The sequence below is a fragment of the Prosopis cineraria genome, unplaced genomic scaffold, assembly GCF_029017545.1.
Source record: "Prosopis cineraria cultivar Desert tree isolate PC_DT_omini unplaced genomic scaffold, ASM2901754v1 PC14, whole genome shotgun sequence".
Taxonomy (NCBI): Eukaryota; Viridiplantae; Streptophyta; class Magnoliopsida; order Fabales; family Fabaceae; genus Prosopis; species Prosopis cineraria.
The window spans coordinates 14,291,811-14,315,017 of NW_026555345.1; the positions used below are offsets into that span (position 1 = coordinate 14,291,811).

The 23,207-nt window shown below is 35.9% G+C and overlaps 1 protein-coding gene and 1 pseudogene across 2 annotated transcripts; one reads left to right on the plus strand and one right to left on the minus strand.

The window, feature by feature from the left end:
- Positions 1-650: 650 nt before the first annotated feature.
- LOC129293643 (protein OXIDATIVE STRESS 3-like) lies at positions 651-1,979 on the plus strand. Of its 2 annotated transcripts, none has more exons than XR_008589188.1 (2): positions 651-1,196; positions 1,510-1,649. XR_008589188.1 is itself a non-coding variant. In XM_054931710.1 (2 exons), exons 1-2 carry the CDS (start codon positions 825-827, stop codon positions 1,715-1,717), a joined length of 465 nt encoding a protein of 154 aa, XP_054787685.1. In that variant the 5' UTR covers positions 673-824; the 3' UTR covers positions 1,718-1,979. The 2 variants fall into 2 exon arrangements, 1 of the variants encoding a protein (XP_054787685.1); XM_054931710.1 differs by having other exon boundaries at positions 673-1,081; positions 1,510-1,979.
- A 1,195-nt stretch (positions 1,980-3,174) lies between these two features.
- On the minus strand, positions 3,175-22,553 carry LOC129292509 (arginine--tRNA ligase, chloroplastic/mitochondrial-like; annotated as a pseudogene).
- Between the last annotated feature and the right edge of the window lie 654 nt (positions 22,554-23,207).

A 23,207-nucleotide genomic window follows, 5' to 3' on the forward strand; every position in this document is an offset into this window, starting at 1 on the left:
ACCCCAAAAACCAAGAAAATCACAATTAAAGCCTAATAAAAATCTGAATTGATTCTGCATGCCCAAAGAACCCCCATGCAATTAAGTTGTCTTGTGAAATGATGAAATTGTCCTTGATTTGAATCCCACTGGTCTTCCTTTCTTGACCGAAATTTCTCGTTTCATAAGACAATTTAATTGCGTAAGGATTTTTGAACCAACAGAATCAATTCAAATTTTATAGGGTCTTAGTTGGGATTTTCTTGATTCTGAATTTTTAAGTGCGATTCTCTCTTTCAAAATTAATATATAGAAAGAGAGATAGATCTGTTAACGTGATTTCTCTCATTTATAATAGATTTGAATATTAGCCCTATTTAAAGAAAACCAAATCCTTACTGCCACTCACTCAACCTAATCACTATTTCAAAATTAATAGAGAGAGAGAGAGGGAAGGGGAGAGAGAGAATGATGATGGTGTCTCAAGATATGGATATACATGTTCGATTTAGATCTTATCCTCTATCTTAGTAGGCCTGAATTTTGCATCATAAACCGTGACTGATAATGACCTTTTTTTTTTCTTTTGTTGAGATAAACAAGCATTACAAAAACAATAAATAACGTTGGTCAATGTTATCCATATTTCTTCTTCATTCGAGTGTCTGAGTGTGCATTATATATATATATATATATATATATATATATAAAAGACGCCGTTTTGTTCTGTCAAACACACATCTTCATGCAAACAAGTATGTGGGATCTGTGCATGCTCAGGAACTATTCTTCGTTCTCTCCTTGACAGATCAAAACTCCCCGAAAACAAATTCGCCCAGAGAATTATGGAGGTAGGAAGAAACACGACTTGGGATCTCAAAAAAGCTGATGATGACGATTCAATATCATCCATTGGATTTGGATCTATCTCAGAAGATTCAATGAACACTCTGAGTTCATCATCCTCTTTATCAGAATTATCCTCTGAGGAGGAGGCAGCAGACTCTTCAAAAACATCATCTTCTTCTTCTTCTTCATCAACACAAACAAAAAAGGGACCTTTATATGAACTGTCCCAGCTCATGAACCATCTTCCTATAAAGTAAGGAATTTCCTGCCTTGTGTTTCTTTTCTTTTCTATATATATGTGTGTGTGTGCTAGGAATAATGGGGAGAGGAGAAACGGGCAATAATAACAGGAGACGCCACATCTGAAGGTAATCACTCAATTTATTAAGCCTCATCAACCAGTGGGTGTGGCATGAATGATCTGTACCCTTAAATATCATTCCAGATATCGATTCTGTTGGGAGAATATAACTTCGTAAATGATATTCAGATATTTCTTGAGAGATTAGTGGTTGCCAGTTGTAGAAATAATTTGAGAAATAAAAAGAGGTTATTAAGCTTAATTTCATCTGATATCTAACTTTCACTTCAACTAATTTCATTCACACTTCAACAACCTAACAAAATATATGTATATATATATATATATTAACGGAGATTGGATGTTGTGAATTGATGCAGGAGAGGGTTATCAATGTTTTATGAAGGGAAGGCTCAGTCTTTCACTTCTTTAGCAACAGTGGAGAGCATAGAAGATCTTCCTAAGAAAGCCACGTTTTGCAGAAAGAAAATGAAGTCAATAAGCAAAAGCTATGGAGGAGATTTGGATCCGGACAGACACAAAGTTATATCACACATTAATCCCAAGGCCACAATATCAAAGGATTAGTCTTCAAGATCAGGATCTTTGGTTTCTGCACTCGGTAGCAGAAGAGGGACTTTTCTGGGAGCTTCGGGCTCTCCATTGTACACAAGAACTAATTTTGAGATTCAAACCAGTTATCTAGAGCTTACTTCTTTAATTCATGCCCAAAAAATTTGAAAAATTTTGGTGGGTTCTGTTACAATTGCGAGTTATATTAAATTTTTCTTTATTTTCTTTTAATATATGACAGAATAATTAACCTATTTTTCAGCCGATACTTCCTTCACATGAATCTCGCACCTTCATGCTAAAGATCGTGGGCATAAGTTTTTATTGCTTTATCATTTTCCATGGTGGTCCTTGTTCATATGTGGTTTGTTTTGGCTAATAATACAACCCTACAAGAGATAACCTATTAGGATATCATTATCATAATTATCAATTGGGACGGTGGGAGAATCATTACCCCAATTATCTTTAATAATTAGAATGTGAGAAGAATAATGCAGTGCCTGTATCTTTCGCTCCTTTTTCCTTCATGCATTGTATCTACCAAACTTCCTGCCGTTCATATATTACCCTCCAAAGTTGATTCCAGTGAAACCGTTATAGAGTGAGCGAGCGAGTGGGGTTTTTTCCCTTTTGTTTTTTTTGGGTGAGAATGGGTTCATGCCTTTCCGTATTTTACTTTCTTTTAACTTAGGTATTAAAAACCAAACTGATTATTAAACTAGTTTAAATACTAATTTAAAGATTAATAAACAAAACATTTTGAAATTAAAGATTAATTTAAAGATTAATAAACTGATTATCAAAACTATAGTCAAACGTAATCAAAATAATAAACAAAACATTTTGATTTACCGGTTTACCAGTCCTACCATACGAGTCAACTAAAATATTCATATTATGTTGTTAACCTTTTAAAAAGGAAAGAAAAATAGAGAAAAAGAAAACTAAAAAAAAAATAAACACATAAAAATAGTAAAAGAAATTATTTTTGAAATTATTTTGTCCCAATTTTTTTCTCCTCTATTTTCATTTCAGTTTTCACCATCTAGACCAAGTTCTAAGTGAAGTACAATCAGTTGGTAAAAAATCTAACAATTCACTAAGAGTGCTTAGGTTAAAAAGGATTAAGTTCCCAATTTCAAGGATTTAGTATAAAAATCATATTGAAAAAAATATTTATACATGAACCAACTATAATCGAATCTAACTTTACAGTACCAAATACCATTACCATTCACCGCAAATCTAACAATCCAAATGTCCAAATACGTAGCGGAAGTGAAATGGTTGAGGAGTGCAATGAAAAACTCATACATGATTATTAGGCAAGAGAATGAAAAAAATAATAATAATAACTGATACACGTTGAAACTAATATATTAAATAAAAACACGTACTCCATCAATCATGTCACATTAGGATTATTTTTTTTTAAATTAATCATCTTAATACTTGAGGGACAATGCAAGTTGAGGAAAAGAAAAGGAGGTGCAATTTTCCTAACAAGTTGTGTCATAATTTGGACAAGGTATATGGTTACAAGCTCACAACACAAAGATGAAGAAAATTGGGATCAGGGGCACATCATGTCAAATAGAAGTCAGCTCAAATATTACAGCACTCATCTTTTTAACCCGATTCCTTCCGGCCATGTGGGCATAACAGGAATCTAAAGCCCCGGGAAAGACAGATGAGTTTTAAATTAACAAGTCTAAAGAGGTGTACAAAAAATGACAGCCGCAAAAATTGTGTATTTTACACTTTAAGATAAATCATATCCTGTAGACAGGTACAATCCCAAGGAGATAAAAGCACTTTCTCATCACAGTGGCAGTTGCTTCGCAAAGCAAGAGTCTACTTGTTTCCTCAGGCGACCCAACAACCTGTGATCTCATTTGCTTGAGTCAGTATTCTTAACCTGTACATATCAATTCAGACTCTACAACTTAAAATTTTTTTTTTCAACACAATAAAGTTGATAGAGACTTAATAACATGGGATACCAAGTCCCATATTAAGTAGTTTGGAATGCTCAATAGAGTATTTAAGTGGGTTGGTGCTTTTACTTCAAGAGCTAGTTTTCGGAACAAGGTTTCTCATCCTACTTAGGTATCCATTACTACTAAGTCTACATCAATTCCCCCCCCCCCAAAAAAAAAAAAAATGAAAGTTGACATCCCGATGGCTACACTTCATGGCACTTGAGTTCCTGCCGGTCAAAACCTGCCATGGGCAGGCCTCTCTGGAACCTTTGACAACTTGGCCCTAATAATAATTAATGGGTAATTAGGTAGAACAGAGAACCCTACCCCAAAAGCTTGCTACTAAAGTAAGAAAATCAACCCACTTAAATATCCCATTAAGCATTCCATACTACCAAGTTTCAGCTACCAAGTCTCCATCAGGTTAAGAACAAGTTTCAGCTGATTAATGACCAATCATTTAGCTTTTCAAGGTTACAACGCATCATTTAGCAGGCACATGAGAAATTTTGCAAGCTAGATGTATGTTCCTTGCATTGTATGAAGTTTGAGGAATGAATTGCGTTGTTCATGGCTCATGAATAGTATAGCATGCTAAAATTGTGAGCTTCACTCTAGGCCCGCCACAGATTGACAAGAAAAATATGAACATAAAGCATAAATTGGTTGTCAAGATTATACCTGACAATTGGAATAAAACTTTTGCGAAGTTCTCTGATAAATTATATAGGCATTCACACAACACGTTGGACAACAAATTGGTCCATGCCTCCTCAACAACCTGAAAAATAAAGAAGCAGAAAGTCAAACAAAAGGAATTTAAGCATCGTTATGGATTAACCAATAAGCTGGAACACAATGCAGCATTAGAGTTGAGATCTCATCCCAATCTCGTGCTTGAAGGAAGTGAAGTAGCACGACTGATCAAATTCTAAATATTGAAGTACGGATTATAGGTCAAAGCATAAGAATTAAAGCACACATCCTTTTGACGTGTCCTACCTCAGAGAATTGCAGCAAATGGAGCCCCAGTGCACGCTCATCTTGATGATCCAATGCTATTCTCCCAGTCTGTCACATCAAGTAAATAAGCATAAAATACGCAGCACTACATACAAGCTGGGAATTTAGCAGACTGACAATATATAAACACGAGTGGAATATTTAGTACGACAACACTAGTCTTGGGCGATCCACACATACAATTAAATCATGTTCCCTTTTAAATGGATGCATAAAACAGCAAAGGAGTCAGAAGATCATTTCAAAACTCAAGCTGTCCAATACTCAAATCTTATGAGTAAAAATAACAACAACAAAAACCTCATTCTACTAAATGGGGTCAACTAAATAGATCACTCGGCACCATCGTGTTTTGTCCAAGACCAACTCTACCAATAAGCCATTAGCCAGGAGATCTTGATTAATCACTGCTTTAAGCATTCTTCTTAGTCTCCCTCTGGCTCTCTTCATAGGCTAAAGATTATACGCTCACCCCACTTTACAGGCACATCCACTGGCCTTCTTACACATGAACAAACCATCTTAAATGATCTTCTATATTTTATCCTCAATAGATGCCAACCAACTAGTCCTATTATATAATCATTACATATCTTGTCCTTCCTTGTATAGCCACACATCTATCTGAACACCTCCATCCCTACAATTCCCATTTTATGCTCATGTTGTCCCTTTAATGCCTAACATTCACAATCATATAACATTGCTAGCCTTATAGCAATTCTATAAAATTTTCTATAAAGCTCTACATGGACCTTACAATCACAAAGAACTCATGACACCTTCATTTCATTTACTCAGCTTGTATCCTATGTGTAACATCATTATCAATTTCCCCATTATTTTGTAGATCTAGGAAGCATGGACTCACCAAAATAGGCGCGTGTTCCTGTCAAATATGTATCCGACATGGACACACGTCCTGAACGTGAGTGTGATGTGTTTGATGTTTTTATTTTTTGTTGATATGTTTTGATGCAGGCGAGCATGGGTGGATACAGGCGAGTATGGGTTATACACAAGACACATCATTTTGGCTTCTTTTTTCCTATCAAACCAAATGCCTTGCTTCGTCAAGTTCATTCCCAAATCCCTCGCCACCTGCTTCGCTCTATCTCTGATGGTGAAACTACAGGAGTTGTGACCTTGCTTCATGTTCAGCATTTTCTGGTAGTCTAAGTTCATTCCCAAAACGCAAAACCAATGATCTGCTTTGTTGCCTGATCCTTCTCTGCAATACATCATCGACTACATCACCTCCACTTGACCCAATCAATTCGCATCACTCAACTAGCTGATCTACTTCGTCGACTTCATCGCCTCCAATGACCCTGAAACTGCTGTCAACTTCATCCATTTCTTGCCTGCGTCCTTCGTTGTTCTCCTAATATCTTCCATCTTCCCTTTATTTCTTTCATTAGTTCATGGCATGCTCATAGAGTTACACACTTGGACCAATGTTTTAAATTTACTATGATGGAGATCAGGAGAATATCAGGACAATATTCCACTGAATTTACACACTTAGACCCATGTTCTAAATTTACTTCTATCACTAATTCATGGCATGCTCACAGTCACACACGTTTTTAGATAACTTGTGTCTTATTTTATTTTCTTTCCTTTTATGCTAACATAAGTTTATCTTTTTCTCCCCGAAGAAAAGACAATTTTTATAATTTTATTTATTTGTTTTAAATTTTTATTAGCTCTCCTCATATTAAAATTGCAAGACATTGTATTGAAAAAATATGTATGTATCTAAATATTTAATATTTAATTATTTATATAGCCATACCCATATCCTAAAATTTTTTAAAATTGCCATGTCCGCATGTCATGCCATATCGTATCTGATACTCATACCTATGTCGGTGCTTCATAGTGTAGAATTGATCCCAAGTACTTCAACTTTGTGATTTGTGGTATCGTCTACTATCTTAAGATCCATGTTGCTTAATCTAACATCTTTAGCAGATTATTATCACAGCTCACAATTACATTCGATGAGTACTGGGAAGTGTCATATCAACCATGGAAAAAAGCAATTTATTCAAACATAGGCAGAACCCCAGGAGGAAAAAAGGAACTTACTCTTTTTAACTCTTCTGTCTTTACCAGATTTCCTGATAATGGAACAGGTCCGGGCATGAGCATACAATAAATAGACAGCAGTATTGTCCTGTTTCACATTAGGTTGGTAAGACAACATTAACATCATAACCAACAGTTTTTGTGGAAGATACAGAGATTTCTGCAACCACTTATACAAATTTAATACACACATATTTACGGGTAGCTTTTAACCATTTTCAAAGAAATTATGAAGTCAAAGAGAGTATACGATTATGGCTTGTAAAAATGGTGGTAGGGGATAATGGTCCTGAAATCAACACGATTCTTGCCCTTAGCTTCATTGGAGTACTTAAAATTTACATGCTGATACCGCACCTTATCGCTGAGCATCTGATCAAAGTTGAATGTGTAACTTGTTAATCTTTGTTCTTCAGGTCAGCACACCTGTCAAGACAAATTAAAGAGAAAGAAATAAGAGGCTACCCCTCCTTTAACATTCTTATTGCTAACATCAGCCTAATTCACAAAGATTGTTACATTGAAGCATAACCATTAAAATAACCATACCTTACCGAAATAAAATAAACCTTCATGTCAATGGCACAGAAATAGACAACTGATTGCACACTTGGAAGGATAGAAGTTGCTATATGTATTAATATATTTACTTAGGCCCCGTTTGGCTGCAGGAAAAGAAGGGGAAGGAATGGATTAAAGAAATAAAGACAAAAATAAAATGATTAGAATGTGGAAGGTAGATGAGTCAACCATGTTTGTGAGGGAAGGAGAGTAACTTAGTTTATGAAATTGGGAGTCATGATTCATGAGGTTTTTAGATGATATGGTGATTCTCATACTTGTTATAAGTGGTATTAGGCTTTATCACACCATGAAAGGGAGCATAATTTAGTTCATTTTTGTTCTTATTTTTTTAATCCATTCCATTCCCATCTTTTCCAACAACCAAAGCTCCTTAAATTATAGGGGGGAATTTGTATATGCCAACACAATTCACAGCTGTAGCTCTTATTTAAATTAAAGGCACCTTAAATATAACATGTAAGTATTCAGTCCGAGACTTCTCTACCACATATATACATATGTATACATCCAAAGTAACACTATAAGTATTACGGTCATATAACTCAATATCTTAGGACAAAATGTCAATTATCCCTTCAAATAGAGGGAAAATTTTAAAAAATGGACTGGATATACATTTTATTTTAATGTAAACAAAGGATGCCTAAGCCAGGACTGTTTATACTTTAACTAATGTTATCTGCCAGCAATATTTTAGTTTAACTAAGCAAGAAAACTTTAACATACTTTTAGAAGAAAGAGTGACTTACTTAACAGCACCATAACCAACAGTCTCTGCCGTCTTCTCAACCTCCTCCACAGACCAATCTTAAGCCATTTCTAAAGAACATCAACAATTTGAAGGTTATCTTCCAGTGTTAAAATCTAAGTAAATGGTATCAAAATAGGCATATCCTGTTAGGATAGAAAGAGATGAAGAGAGAAGAAGAAGAAAGATAGGTAGACGAGAAGGAGAGAATAGAAACGAGTAGACGAGACGTTCTGAATAGTATGTTTATTAAAATGAGTTTCAACAACAACACTGTGCATCTGGACTTGGGTATTTATAGGGCTGGACCATTAGACTAAATATTAGTAACAGTACCGACCCAAGGAAATAACATTTATACCCCTGCCCTAACTAATTCCTAATATTTTCATATCAATACTCCCCTCCCCAACATCCTTGCCCTCAAGGATCAAAAAGAGGAAAATCCGGAAACTGTTTTTGAAATTTGAACTGAGACAGCCATGTAGCTTCCTCATCTGGCAAGCCTTTCCACTGAACTAACACTTCAGTAATAATCCTTCCTTTCTTCCTTCCCACTCGCTTGTTTAATACCTTCTCAGGAAATAACATTTCTGGGATTTCTGGCCATTCATCAGGCGGATGTCGCTGCTTCACTGATGGGTCAGGGCATAACTTGAGGAGAGAAACATGAAAAGTGGAATGAGTTCTGGAACTAGGAGGTAATTCCAGTCTGTACACAACCTTCCCAATCCTTTTGAGCACTTTATAAGGCCCAAAGTACCTTGGTGCTAGCTTTTGAGTGCTTCTAGAGGTAATAGAGATTTGCCTATGAGGCTGTAATTTCAAAAACACCCATTGACCTTCAAACTCTCAATCAGATCTTTTCAAATCAGCCCTTTGCTTCATTAAATTCGCTGCTCTATGCAAATGATGCCTTAAAACTCCAATCATGCGTTCCCTTGCCTCAAAACTCCTGTCTACAGCTTCAACGATTGCTAATCTAGGCAAATAAGGAACATATAGAGGAGGTTTCTGCCCATAAAGTAATTCATAAGGAGTAGCCTTAATGGAAGTATGGAAACTAGTATTATACCACCATTCAGCAAGTGATAACCATTTACTCCATTCTTTAGGATTCTCCCAACACATACAACGTAGATAAGTTTCCAAACACCGATTGAGCACCTCGGATTGACCATCGGTTTGGGGATGGTAGGAAGAAGTAAGCTTTTGCTCCACTCTAATCACCTTGAGGAACTCCTTCCAAAAATTACTAATAAACACTGGATCCCTATCACTTATCACTTCAACCGGGGCTCCATGCAATTTATATATATTATCCAAGAATGCTTGAGCTAACGTAGAAGCTGAAAATGGGTGAGATAGGGCCATAAAATGGGCATACTTGCTCATTCTATCTACGACAACCCAAATGACTTCCTTCCCACTTGATTTAGGGAGCCCTTTGATGAAATCCATAGTAACACTTTCCCACACCTTACTCGGAATTGTAGTGGCTGTAACAACCTTGGACTTGCCACTATCTCATACTTACAACGGGCACAAGTGTCACAATTTTTGACAAAATCCTGCACATCTCGTAACATTTTCTTCCACCAAAATAACCCTTTGATTTTCTGATATGTGGCTTGTATTCCAGAGTGTCCCCCTTGAGCACTGGTGTGTAACCATTCTAGAATAAATTGCCTCAAGGCTGGACTTTCCCCTACCACCAGCTTCCCATTTCTTCTAAGGAATTTGCCATCCCAAGAATAGGCTTTAATACTGCCATTTTGTCTTTGTAACTCAGAAATAAGGCCCTTGAGATCTGGATCCAACTCCCAACTCTCCTCAAGCTTGTGTAATAATTCTGGAGATGATGTATCTAGAGTCATCTGAAGTAACTAAGGTCGTGAGAGTCGAGAAAGAGCATCTGCAGCTGTGTTATCATTCCCTTTTTTATAATGAATTTCATAATCATACCCCATTAACTTTGTAACCCAATACATCTGAAAAGGGGTTTTCAACTTCTGTCCCAACAAAAATCGAAGGCTTTGCTGATCTGTTTTGATAATAAACCCTCTTCTTTCAAGGTATTGATGCCAATGCTCAACAGCTAGGACAACTGCCAATAATTCCTTCTCATAAACTGCAAGCTGGAGCTGTTTGGGACCCAAAGCCTTGCTGAAAAATGCCATGGGTTGATTTCCTTGGAGCAGGACAGCCCCAATGCCCCTTCCACAAGCATCTGTTTCCACTACAAACTCTTTATTGAAATCTGGGAGAGATAAAACAGGTGCTGAAACAAGTATTTGTTTCATCTTCTTGAATGTGGCAGCAGCTTCTTCATGCCACTGGAATGCATTTTTCTTCAAAAGGTCCGTCAAGGGTTTGATTATCTGTCCATACCCCTTTATAAACCTTCTATAGTACCCGGCAAGCCCTAAAAAGGACCTCAATTGTTTAATAGTAGTTGGTGTAGGCCAATCTACCACTGCTTGAATTTTTTGAGGGTCAGTAGCCACCACTCCATTACTAATAACGTGCCCCAAGTATTCCACCTTATTGTTGGCAAATGTACACTTGCTCCTCTTGATGAAATAATGATTTTTCTGCAAAATTTCAAACACCAGTCTTAGATGCTGAACATGCACATTTAAATTTGAACTATAAACTAAAATGCCATCAAAGAAAACAAGAACAAAGTGGCGTAAGTAAGGTCTAAAAATAGAGTTCATTGCTCCCTGAAATGTTGCTGGAGCATTGGTTAAGCCAAATGGCATAACCAACCACTCATAATAACCCGAGTGTGACCGGAAAGCTGTTTTGAATGTGTCTTGAGGCTCCATTCGGATTTGATGGTATCCTGCTCTCAAATCCAGCTTTGTGAACCATCTAGCTTCCTTCAATTCATCCAACAATTCTTCCACAAGTGGAATAGGATATCTATTCTTGATTGTCTTCTTATTAAGCTCACGGTAGTCGATACACATGTGCCATGAGCCATCCTTCTCTTTTACCAATACAATAGGTGCAGCAAAAGGGGAGCTACTCTCTTGTATCACGCCTGTAGCTAACAACTCTCCCACCATTTTCTCAATAAGGTCCTTTTGGGCAGAAGAATAACAATAAGGCTTGAGATTAATAGGATCTGTCCCTTCTTGTAAAAGAATAGGGTGGTTATGACCCTTCCTAAAAGGGGGCAGACCTTTAGGTTCATCAAAAAGACTAGTAAATTCTTCCAAAAGGTCACCAACAGCTTCTGGAATGGGTTCTGTTGGTTGCACAGCATGGATTTGACTCTGAAACTGACTATTTTTTGCTAATTGGAGTAGAAATAATTGGCACCCGTCTCCATTCTTAATTTCCAACTTGCTAGAATCAACCATTTGCCATTTTGATGGAGGTTGCGCCTGCAAAACACACATTTTTCCATCATTCCAGAAATACATAGTAGCAGAAATATAATCCCAAAAGGCATAATGAAGGCTTTTAAGCCATTCCCAGCCCAACACAATATCATAATTGCGTATGTTCATTATCCTAAGGTCTCGGCCAAAGTCTTCTCCTTGCATTTTCCATTTAAATGCCTTCCAAACTCCATATATTTTCAATTTTCCAGCCCCTGCAACCACTGCATCAGTCCATCCATCTTCTTGTTCATTCCAACCCAGCTTCTTTGCCAAGTCATAATCGAGAAAATCATGGCTGCTTCCATTATCTATGAGAATTTGGATAGGTCTTCTTCCCACATATCCTTGAAGGCTCATAGAATTCATACTAACTTCACCCTCAATGGCATGTATTGAAATTTGATAGCATTCAGGAGGAATTTCATGTTCATCAAGGTCTGTCTCGTTAGGTTCCACCTCCTCTTCCTCCAGATTTTCATCCAGCTCTATTAATTGCAACTGCATCTTGCGTCTTTGAGGGCAATTATGGCCTCTAGAAAATTTTTTATGACAATAAAAGCAGAGGTTTTGTGCTCTGTGTTCTGCCTCCTCCTCTGGTGTTAATTTTGTGGGAATTTTAATCCCAAAAATAAATTGGCGAGAAGAAGATGAATCTTTTGCTGTGTTGGACGCTGAGCCTTGCAAGACTGAGGATTCTGAGGTTGGCCGTGCTGTTTTAGTTGTGTTTTGGCGAGACCCATCACGTGAGAAGCTCTGTTTCGGTGTTGCCCAGGTATTCGCAGAACGCCAAGAGGCTGTATATGCCATGATGTTGCTCTGCAGTGTGTAGGACCCCTTTCTTGGGCATGTGGTTGCTTCTAGTGATCTCTGAAGGTGTATTTCTTGAAGTCGGGCCAGACTTCTTGCATCCTGAACAGTTGTGGGCTTAAGTAATCTCATTGGCCCAGCATATTCTTCTTGTAAACCCTCTAAATAGGTCTGCACCAGATACTCCTCAGTTAGATCCAGCTTACATATGATTTCATCAAAAGAATCATTGTAATCTCCCAAGCTCCCTGTCTGTCGCAGCCGCATCAGTTCCGCCATGGGTGCTTCATAAGTGGGTCCAAATCTGTTCTTTATGGCTTCCGAGTATTCTTCCCATCCAGTCGCACATCTCCTTCTAGTGCGCATGAAGCTTTGATGCCATTGGAAGGCTTTCTCATCAAGATGAATACTAGCCATCATGACTTTCCACGCATCTGGGGTGTTATCAAGCTAGAAATACTGATCACACTTCATGAGCCATCCAAGAACATCTCCTCTCTGAAATCTTGGAAACTCCATCTTGGTAAATCGGGTAGGAGGTTGATATTCTCGTTCTTGTCTTGGTCGCTGGCGTCCTTCTCCAATTCTTCGCTGGTGTCCTTCTGCCTCGTTGGAGTCGGTCTCGTGATGAATTCGAGACTCTTCTACCGTGCGGACAAGTTCTGCGATCTAGGCAATGAGCCCCTCAATCTGGTTTTCAACCATCGTGAGTCTTGCATCTGTTTCTTCAGCCATCCTTGTTTGCAGACGAGTGACGGGCATATGAGGCAGGAAGGACTGGCTCTGATGCCACTGTTAGGATAGAAAGAGATGAAGAGAGAAGAAGAAGAAAGATAGGTAGACGAGAAGGAGAGAATAGAGACGAGTAGACGAGACGTTCTGAATAGTACGTTTATTAAAATGAGTTTCAACAACAACACTGTGCATCTGGACTTGGGTATTTATAGGGCTGGACCATTAGACTAAATATTAGTAACAGTACCAATCCAAGGAAATAACATTTATACCCCTGCCTTAACTAATTCCTAATATTTTCATATCATATCCACTCATCAATCTTAGTCTACAAGAACTTTTTCTTTCCCGTAGATGCTTGCATGCACATAAGCTGAACCAGAAGTTTCATACATTCCAAGAGTAAAGCAGGCATCCAGTAATTTACCACACTCAATTAGGGCACTTTTACTGCGATTCTTGGCTTCATCAAGCAAATCAACCAGTCGAACAACTTCAGTGTTGCCAGTTGGAAAACGTTTTCCATCTTCCCCAAGAACAAGACCAAAGCCTACATGAGTAGCTTTGGGATATGAAGCATCATCTGCTGGCAACCAGCCTGCTCACTTAACAGCCTGAAATAGAAATGGGAAGCCTTTAATATTTCAAAAGTGGATACTTGGTCAAGTCTGACACTCGTATCAAACATGTAACACTCAAATTGAACCAGAGAACTTCACATTTCTCTCAGAGAGCCGAGTCTGGCTTCTTAGACCATATACATCCTCTTGAAGAATAAACTAAATCGTAAGCTGTCATTGATTAATTAATAAAGCAAAGTAGGAAGACAATATGAAATGATTATTTTGTCAAAATATTCAACCAATAAGGGGGTGACCATATTGGTAAAAATAAATCATACTACAAAATGCAGGAGCCATAAAATAGTTTGGTCATTAGCATCTGAAAGATACCTTAAAGACCATATCGAAGTGCTGCTGTTGCCCTACATCTGTAACGTATATAATCCACTCAGTTTTTTCTCCATTTAGTCTATACCTATATGAACAAGTAGCACATAGCATCATCAACTTTTTGCTGATATTTTTGCTTCTATAATCAGATAAAAATTGAGATAAGGATAAACAGAAATAAACATCAGCACTGAAGATGCAAAAACAAAGGAGGGATGTTTACCATACAAGCATACCTAACAGATTCAGTCAACTGATACATGGAATTAGTCTGTCAAAATGTTCATGAACATTGTTATTCCAGCCTAAAGAAACATTTTCTTAATACACTCAAAAACGATAAACTAATGTATTAAATGTACTAGCTGACAACACTGCACATCTTATGTAAACAAGACACTTAAAATTTCTAGTAGAGTAGTGGCACAAAATGATTGTTTTCCATCTGATGTAGTCTTGTTCAAACTGAAATGTTAATGTTATTGCAATCAGAAATTAATGTCTAATTACTACTCATAATAAAATTAATAAAAAATAAATCTTTTTTTGCTTATTTTAATTCCCCGAGATAAGTGACTCAATTTTATTTCATCAATCTCAGGGAAAAATTTAAAAACTATAATGCCATAATATTTAACCCAAAGGCCATGCTAAATCTCAAAAACAAACAGACTAGTCATCAGAGTCCTCAACATGAAATGGAAAGATAATTAATATTCAGTTTGTAATATTTTATTAGGTATCCCAAATTCAACTTGAATAGCTGAGAATACAATTTACCCCTTCGGGAAGAAAAATAGCAAGCTAATTTATCATTACTATTTGGCTACTTTATAATTGAGAAATTTGCAGCTGAAATATATTTTTAGAAATTTGTTTAAATGAACCGGTACAAAAAGGAAAAAAAGAAAGAAAGAAAGAAAGAAATCTTACCAAATAGCAGCTAGGTCGGTTGAAGCATAGTTGTAGCCACCATCACTCTTCACAACAATAAGTGGTATGTTCACCCCTTCAAGAAATATCATACGAACTCCTTCGCTTTCTTCAATCAGTCCTTGTCTATTCAGTTCCTCTAAAACCCCAGGAATATATGGATTATAAAAGCTCTCTCCCTGTGAGAGAAGATAACATCATTCAATGATAGTAAAAAATGTTAAAACTACTTTTTCAAGCAAAGATTACACCTGCAAATACTACAACTGTTGTACAATATATTCAACCCAAATCCACATTAGCACATGAATCATGACTGAGATGGTTCACAATGTCAAGTCAAAAGTGATTTTTTCAAAAGTTTCATGGCTCATCGTAAATCCTGGGAATTTATAAAGCATCTGAGGAGTCCTCTTTCATACAAAAGCTGAATTTCAAAATTCCAATGTTATTTAACAATATAAGGAAAACCAAATGCCCATCAGAAAATTTCAAAAGATAAATTTCAATCTTATTTGGGCAAATGATCACACCCTCAATCATAATAAAATAAGGAAAAAAAAATTGCAAGATCAGAACTTAAGGTATTCAAATAATAGACTAATAAGCATCTGAACTGTTAGATTTTGCAGCAAACTCGAGGAAAAATAATCAAGCATAAAAATCCTAAAAGGTACCAATAAAAAGATATCATGAACACCCCCCCGGCCCCGGGGGGGGGTGAGTGAACAAAAAGGAGACTAGTACAAACACCTTTTCCTCCAAATGAACTCCAAGACATTGATAGACCGTGTGGAATTCAGTCCGGCTAATTTCACAAATTTGTGGCCATGCCTTATGATATTTGGTTTCCCCACACTGAAATCAAAATAAATCCAAACAATTTAAAATAAAGTCTTCCAAGATCTCATATGAGATCAAAAAGAGTTATGAAATTAAAAATTGACATGATTTACCTAAAGATGGACCACTGCCTGTTGTGCCCTTTGCTTAAATTCGGTATCACTGTCAAATCTCTGTTTTGAAGCCCTGTAGAATGTCTAACAAAGTAGAGCTTTTTATTAGAAAATAACCAACCATAATTTACTTTCTAAAATGTCAAGAAAAATTTTCATGATAAAATAACCAAATAGATATGCATAACAAAAATGAAGAGAGAAACATAAAATGTGGCTATTAATAAGAACATCATCCCTCAAGGCCTATGCATATTGCCATCTCTAGGATGAATATCAATTGCAGGCATTGAAAAGGAGCAGTATTACCAATAAAATATCAATTCAAGCAATGATGTTTAATTCAATCTTTCAAGAACTTAGAAAAATGAAAACAGGATTGATTTCAAATAGCACACTACAAATTCAAATTGTGCACAGAAGAAAATGGGAGAATTATATTCAAGTCCCACACAAAGAAATTAATTACTGTAATGTCCTTCAACAACTGAAGTAAGGCCATTTACAACAGTTGTATGGAATCTAGATGTAATTCTCCTGAAGGAAAAAAAAAAGTCAGAAACAACTGTTCACAATGCTGCACATTGAGAATATAACGTTGGTTGGAACTATTCTTTACTTAGTCATGAATAGGCATTTATACCTTCTTGCATGGATTAAATACTATTTATAGAAAATCCTACTCAACTCTGACCACTATAACATGAAATTACATTAATAGAAGCTCACACAGCGAATCCCATTTAAAACAATAGATTAAATAGCTATATAAGATTAAATGAAATTGTATTCATTTTAATATATCTTGTTACCTGAAGATCTCCAATGGCTGCTTCATTGACATTTTCTGGGTTTGGAAATTTTTCAAAAAGGAATTCAATTAGCATACCAGACTGCAAAACGAATAGGCAAACTTTGATGTTTGAGCAAGATAATATCAATACCAAAAAGGAGAAATTACCCAAGGTCCAACAAAATCATTTTTTAGGTAAGGATATCTCTTCAACATAGCAATGACCATTGCTAAATGCTAATTTTACTCATTAAAATGCTTATATCAAAGATACTCAAACATGCTCTAATTTAATATCGTACAATGAAGAAAATACTAGAGGTTGCAAAAGTAGTTTTGGGAGAATCAAAAGGTTCTGGTCCGACAGATAAGGAGTCTTGGTGGTGGAATAATAGTGTACAGGACAAAATCAAGCATAAGAAGAACTGTTTTAAAGCCATACATTTGTGTAACAATGAGGAAAATTGGGAGAGGTACTCTATGGCTAAAAAGGAAACTAAGAAAACTGTGGGTGAAACTCGTTCTAAAGCTTTTGAAGAATTTTATAAAAGCCTTGAGACGAAGGAAGGAGAACGAAACATTGATAAGATTGCTAAGAGTAAGGAAAGAAAGTCAAGAGATCTAGAACAGGTAAAGTGTATAAAGGATGAAGAAAGAAGAATTTTAGTTACAAACGATGAAATTAAAAATAGATGGGAAACTTACTTTTCCAAACTTTTCAATAATGGAGAGGGTTCATCTAATAACTTGGAGGATTTAGTAACCGATGAAGGAGAACAAAATTTGTCATTCTATCGAATAATACGTGATAAGGAGGTAAAGGAAATTCTTAAGAAAATGGTAAATGTTAGAGCCAACGGACCTGATTGTATATCTATTAAAGTGTGAAAATATTTAGGTGAAGAAGGGGTGAGATGGTTAACTAAGTTATTTAATGTGGTTTTACGGTCCAAGAAAATGCCTGATGAGTGGAGAAGTACATTAATTCTTATTTATAAAAATAAAGGGGATATTCAGAATTATACTAACTATAAAGGGATTAAACTCATAAGCCACACAATAAAATTATGAGAGAAAGTATTTGAGCATAGGTTGAGTTGGAGATAAGTATTTTAGAGAATCAATTTGGTTGTATGCCAGGTAGATCGCTTACAAAGGCGATTTATCTACTAAGGGGATTAATGAAAAAGCATTGTTATAAAAATAAAGATTTACACATGGTTTTTATTGATTTGGAAAAAGCTTATGACCATATATCAAGAGAAGTGCTTTGGAAAGCCTTGAAAAAAAAGAGAGTATGGATTGCTTATATTAAAGTCATACAGGATATGAGGAGGTAAAAACTAGTATAAGAACGCCTAGTGGTCAAACAAAAGATTTGACTACATCAGGAATCATCTTTGAGTCCTTATCTGTTTAACTTAATCCTAAATATTTTGACAGAACATATTCAAGGAGAAATTCTCAAATGTATGCTCTTCACGGATGATATAGTTCTTATAACAAATATAAGAGAAGAGGTTAATTACAAACTTGAGTTATGGAAGAGGACATTGGAGTCGAAAGGTTTCCGTCTGAATAGGAGTAAGACGAAACATTTATATTGTAAATTTGGTAAAAGACTAGTCGACAGTAATTTGGAAATGAAATTGGAAGATCAAATTATACCTTAAGTGAAAAAGTTTAGATATTTGGGAGCCATTATTCAAAATGATGACAAAATCAGTGGGGATATTTCACATAGGATTCAAGCTAAGTAGTTTAATTGGAGAAAAGCTAAAGGAGTTATTTGCGATCGTAAAGTGCTTAATAAACTTAAAGGAAAGTTTTATTGTACTGCTATCAGACTAGCCATGTTATATAGTAGTGAATGCTGGGTTTTAATGGGACAGTAAGAGTATAAAGTTAGAATAGCAGAGATGAGAATGTTGCGATAGATGTACGGACATACACGTAAAGATAAAATTCGAAATGAGCATGTACGCGAAAAATTGAGGGTAGCACCTATTGAGAAAAAAATGGTAGAAAACCAGTTGAGATGGTTTGGGCTTGTACAAAGAAAACCACAAGAGGCACCAGTGAGAAGAGTGAAACATATAACTTTGAGCCCGATTAAGAGGGGTAGAGGAAGGCCTAAGAGAACACTCTTGGAAGTTGTTAAACGCGATCTCTTAATTAATAATATTCTTAAAAGTTTGATAACTGATAGAACACAATGACGTCTTGCAATCCATGTAACTGACCTCACCTGGTGGGATAAAGGCTTGTTGTTATTGTTGTTGAAGAAAATACTGGAGAAATTATCTTAATTCTCATCTTATTTGAATAACAATCAACAGATTTACATAAAGGCCATGGCTATGAAACAAAATAATCATTTAATTTTTCCACTTTACAACTCATGCTTTCTATCAAACACTCAGATCTTCTCTCTCGAATTTGTGAACACAAACTCTGCTTTCAATAAGTTCATCGTCTTAAGGAAGAGACTGCCCAAAATATTATTCAGTCCTAAAAACACCATTTCAATGTTAATGAATCACAGAGTCACCAAGCTAAGCAATGGCCATAAATGAGCTACCAAAGTCCAAGAGCTATTTAGAAAGACACGAAATCCAGAACAATATAGATCCATATGGAACATTTGCTACTTTTATAAGCATATCATCAAAATCAAATCTACCTGTGTTCCCCAATCCCCAACATGATTCTGGCGGAGAACTTCCACATGTGAAAATTCAAGCATACAAGCTAATGTATCCCCAATAATGGCAGATCTCAAGTGACCAACATGCATTTCTTTTGCAATGTTGGGAGAGGAAAAATCAACCACTGCCCTCTGGACTGGATGTCATGGTGCCCATGTATCAATACCATCAATTAGCATCCTTTGTAAGTTCTGTAATAGGAACTTCTAGTGTAAGTGCAAACAAACCACTTTATGACCAACTAAATCAAACAAAGCAAAAACTTTAAGCAACATCTCACAATAAATGAATAAAGTTAAAGTAAAAAAAGGACCCAAATATTAGGTAGATACAAATCACAATTTTAATCTAAAAGAAAAATTTAATTACATGTGCCATCCAATTCTTTGATAAGACAACATTGACAAATCCAAGCCCAACCACAGGGCATGATTCTATAATCTCAGAAGGAGGAAGATTCCTCATGATTGCCCACACAAACAAAACAAAAAGGTGATCATCTAGCAGTAACAAATAAAAATTTAATTCAATGGTGAGGGAAACAAGAAAAGAACATCACTGGCTATACCTGCCCAATAGATGGAGGACCCCTAAATTCTGTCTTCTTCCCTTTTAGTTTAGACCATCTGCCCATTGCATTATTACTGCACAAAGGAAAATAACCTAATTTAGCTTTTGAAAGTAGGACGAAGATGGCATAAAATAAATTTAGATTCTCCAATTCAAATAAACATTGAACATGAAAAAAAGATTAGCCCACCATTGGTAGTCACCAAATTTTCCTGTGCAAGCAGCAATTAAAGGCTCCATATCAGGCTCATCAGGTACTGTTGCCTTCAGAGATATCTCAAATAGTTTTGCTAATTGTCTCTTGACATTACCCACATTATCTTCATCCTTGATCCAAGCAATAAAACATAGTTTCACTCTTATCAAAAAGAACAACAAGACACTACCACATTTTGTGTAGAAGTAGAAAATGTATTGTCACACCCCAAAAATTAAACGTGACCAGCACAGAACGTATGCATAAACACACATTCCTAAGCCTTGATTAAAAAATCTCTAGTCTAATATCTAAATTTATATGAAATACCATTTGAAATCATTGAAACATTTTCCTTTAAACAAAAAGCTTTCTAAATTTTTTGCAAAGATTTCAGTAGAACCTCCCCTATAAGTAAGACTTTCCAAAGTCTCTACAACAATCATATATAGCCCAAATCAGAAATGTGGAGCTCTACTCCTCCACAACAAACAAACAAATAGATTATAAATAACAATCCTACCTATAGTTAACATGAAGCAACTAATCATAAATTCAAAATATAACACATAATTAAGCATCTACATCAAAAGGAATGCATCCTCAAAAGATCTTCTAATCAATTCAGCAATGAGCCCTCAAAGGTCAACAGAAGATACAACGTTAATTATGCTATCTGAGATCAAATAAATGCTTTCTGGTGGATAACATCCCAATATTAAAAAAATTTAAAAGGATAAAATGAATACATGACAATGATTATATAAATTAAAGAGACAACAATTTCATAAAAAATATTTTTATAAACTTTGAACATAAGAGATTTAAATAAAATAAATAAATATAGTAACATTTACTAATTTAAACCAACGGAGTATTAAATCACCAAATAATTAAAAATCATATTTTTGGAGACTTATCAAAACAATTAACAAACGTGGATATACACTCCATGAGGGTAAATAACCGAATGCAGCTTATGCCACAAGCGTTCAAGAAAGCATTTAATGATTTGTGGATGGATGATAAACATGGTCAGAAGATTTTTCACATGAATAATAGTCAGAAGTAGCTTGATATCCAAAGTTTCATATTTCCCATTATACAATGAACAGTAATAGCAAATTGTCAACGTTTGCCTTGTTCTCTTTTCTAAGTAATTACCAATTATCGATCCACCATATAGCCTCTATCAATTTTAATGACTAAAATGGCAGTAGATGATAGGTATTATTAATAGTCATATATATTATTATTACTACTATTTTCAATGTCAAAAGAAGAAAACATCTATTTTTCTTTAACGAATACCAAGTTCCTACGATCTCTGTGCCACTCTTTTTGATTATTTGTTTAAGTCACTAATGTTGAGCATGCTTCCTTTTCCAAATCTAATACCATGCACTGTATTCCTCTTAAAGCCTATTCAGCATATCTCTATCGTTATTCACAGAATAAGACCACCTAACTGTTGAAAATTCTATCATAATCAGTCAACCATGATTCATATAAATGCTAGAGAAAAACACAAATAATATTACAGCATGCCATAACTAGCATTCCCCAAACAACCATTTCATCAAACACCTTGTGTGCATCCAAAGATCACACCACATAAAAATCAACTTATTCTTTAAATATCTTCCCAGCAATTTTCTAATCATCCATAATCACATTCATTATGCTTTTCAAATTCAACTCCCCACCAAAAATCAATTAAGCTTAAAGAAAACTCAAACCCATGATATCCTCATCTTGCTCTTTAGATTAGAAAAAATAATAAAATAAAATAAAACACATTTCAGATTGTTAAAATTCCCCCTCCTTACTCAATCACACACAGCAACAGAACAATGGGGAAAAAAATCAGAATATCAAACACTTAATCTCACACACACACACACACACACACACACACTCTCTTATCTAACAAGGAAAAGGATTCAAAACTCCTCATACTAAGTCAATCACACTAAAGCAAAAGAAGAGAAACCTGATGCCGTGGAAAAATGGAGGGGGGAGTAGTCGACGGCATGACCCACAAAACAAAGAAGAATTTCAAGCTCTCTCGAGCCAGATCAACGACAAATCAAGAGAAGAGAAGATTCGGGCAACGCAGAGCAGGACGGAGGACTGGAAGAGTCCAGCAGCGATGTAACCACAGTAACGTTAACGGCAGACACATAGGCGAGCTACTGCTTTTGTCAGCGTCGGGCTGAACGGAAAAGGAGGAAAAAGGACGAGCTCTACTCACCAGCACAGCGAACTCGGCACTCACGCCGGCGACCAACTGGAACGGAGAAGGCTGGCAGAGGATGAAGGCTTGATCAGAGCATTCTCTCGTCTTCCGTTCCAGAGCCTTCGAAATTGAAAAACTATCCCCCCAAATAAAACCCGCGTGTCTTTTTTATTTCTGACTCTTCCGTGTGTGTGAGTGTGTTTTTTTTTTTTTTTTGTAAGGTCATAATGGTAATTTTGGGCAAATCAGACAGAAAAATAAATAACGCCCCTTGCGCCCTGTAAGGATTCGAACAAGGAACTTGAAGATAAACAGAGCTACCCGAACATTTTGATAAACTTATCCCAAAATTCATAGAAGTATAATTAAATTTTCTAATGACAGATTTTAATTTATTTTATTTTCCTTACTCAGTACATGCATTGTCCTCACAAAAAGAGTTGCAGCATGCAGCATCAAAAAGGAAGAAAATTTATATATTTACTAGATGAATTAATTGCCATGGTGGAAAGAAATTGTGTCTCTAACTTTGTGGCAAAAGTAAGTCTTCTAGATACAACCTTCAGTAAGTCTGTCTAGTTTTACAATGACAACATTAAATTGGCTTTAGTACTGCAGGCAACTACCAAAATTTTTAGACTGCACAAAGAAATAGAAAATCAAGAATAGTTTAGTCAAGGTAGCTTCAGTTTTGAGAGGAAATCCAAACCATGTATGCTCACACTGCATGATTAGAAAACAAGCAAAACAAATTATTTTGTGTTAGCAGTATTAAAGTTGTTCAT

What these genes read in the sequence shown, in the direction of transcription:
- LOC129293643 (XM_054931710.1), top strand. Translation starts at nt 825, where the DNA reads ATGGAGGTAGGAAGAAACACGACTTGGGATCTCAAAAAAGCTGATGAT. An exon ending in ATGAACCATCTTCCTATAAA is followed by an intron (nt 1,082 to 1,509) that starts GTAAGGAATTTC and finishes GAATTGATGCAG; the next exon opens with GAGAGGGTTATCAATGTTTT.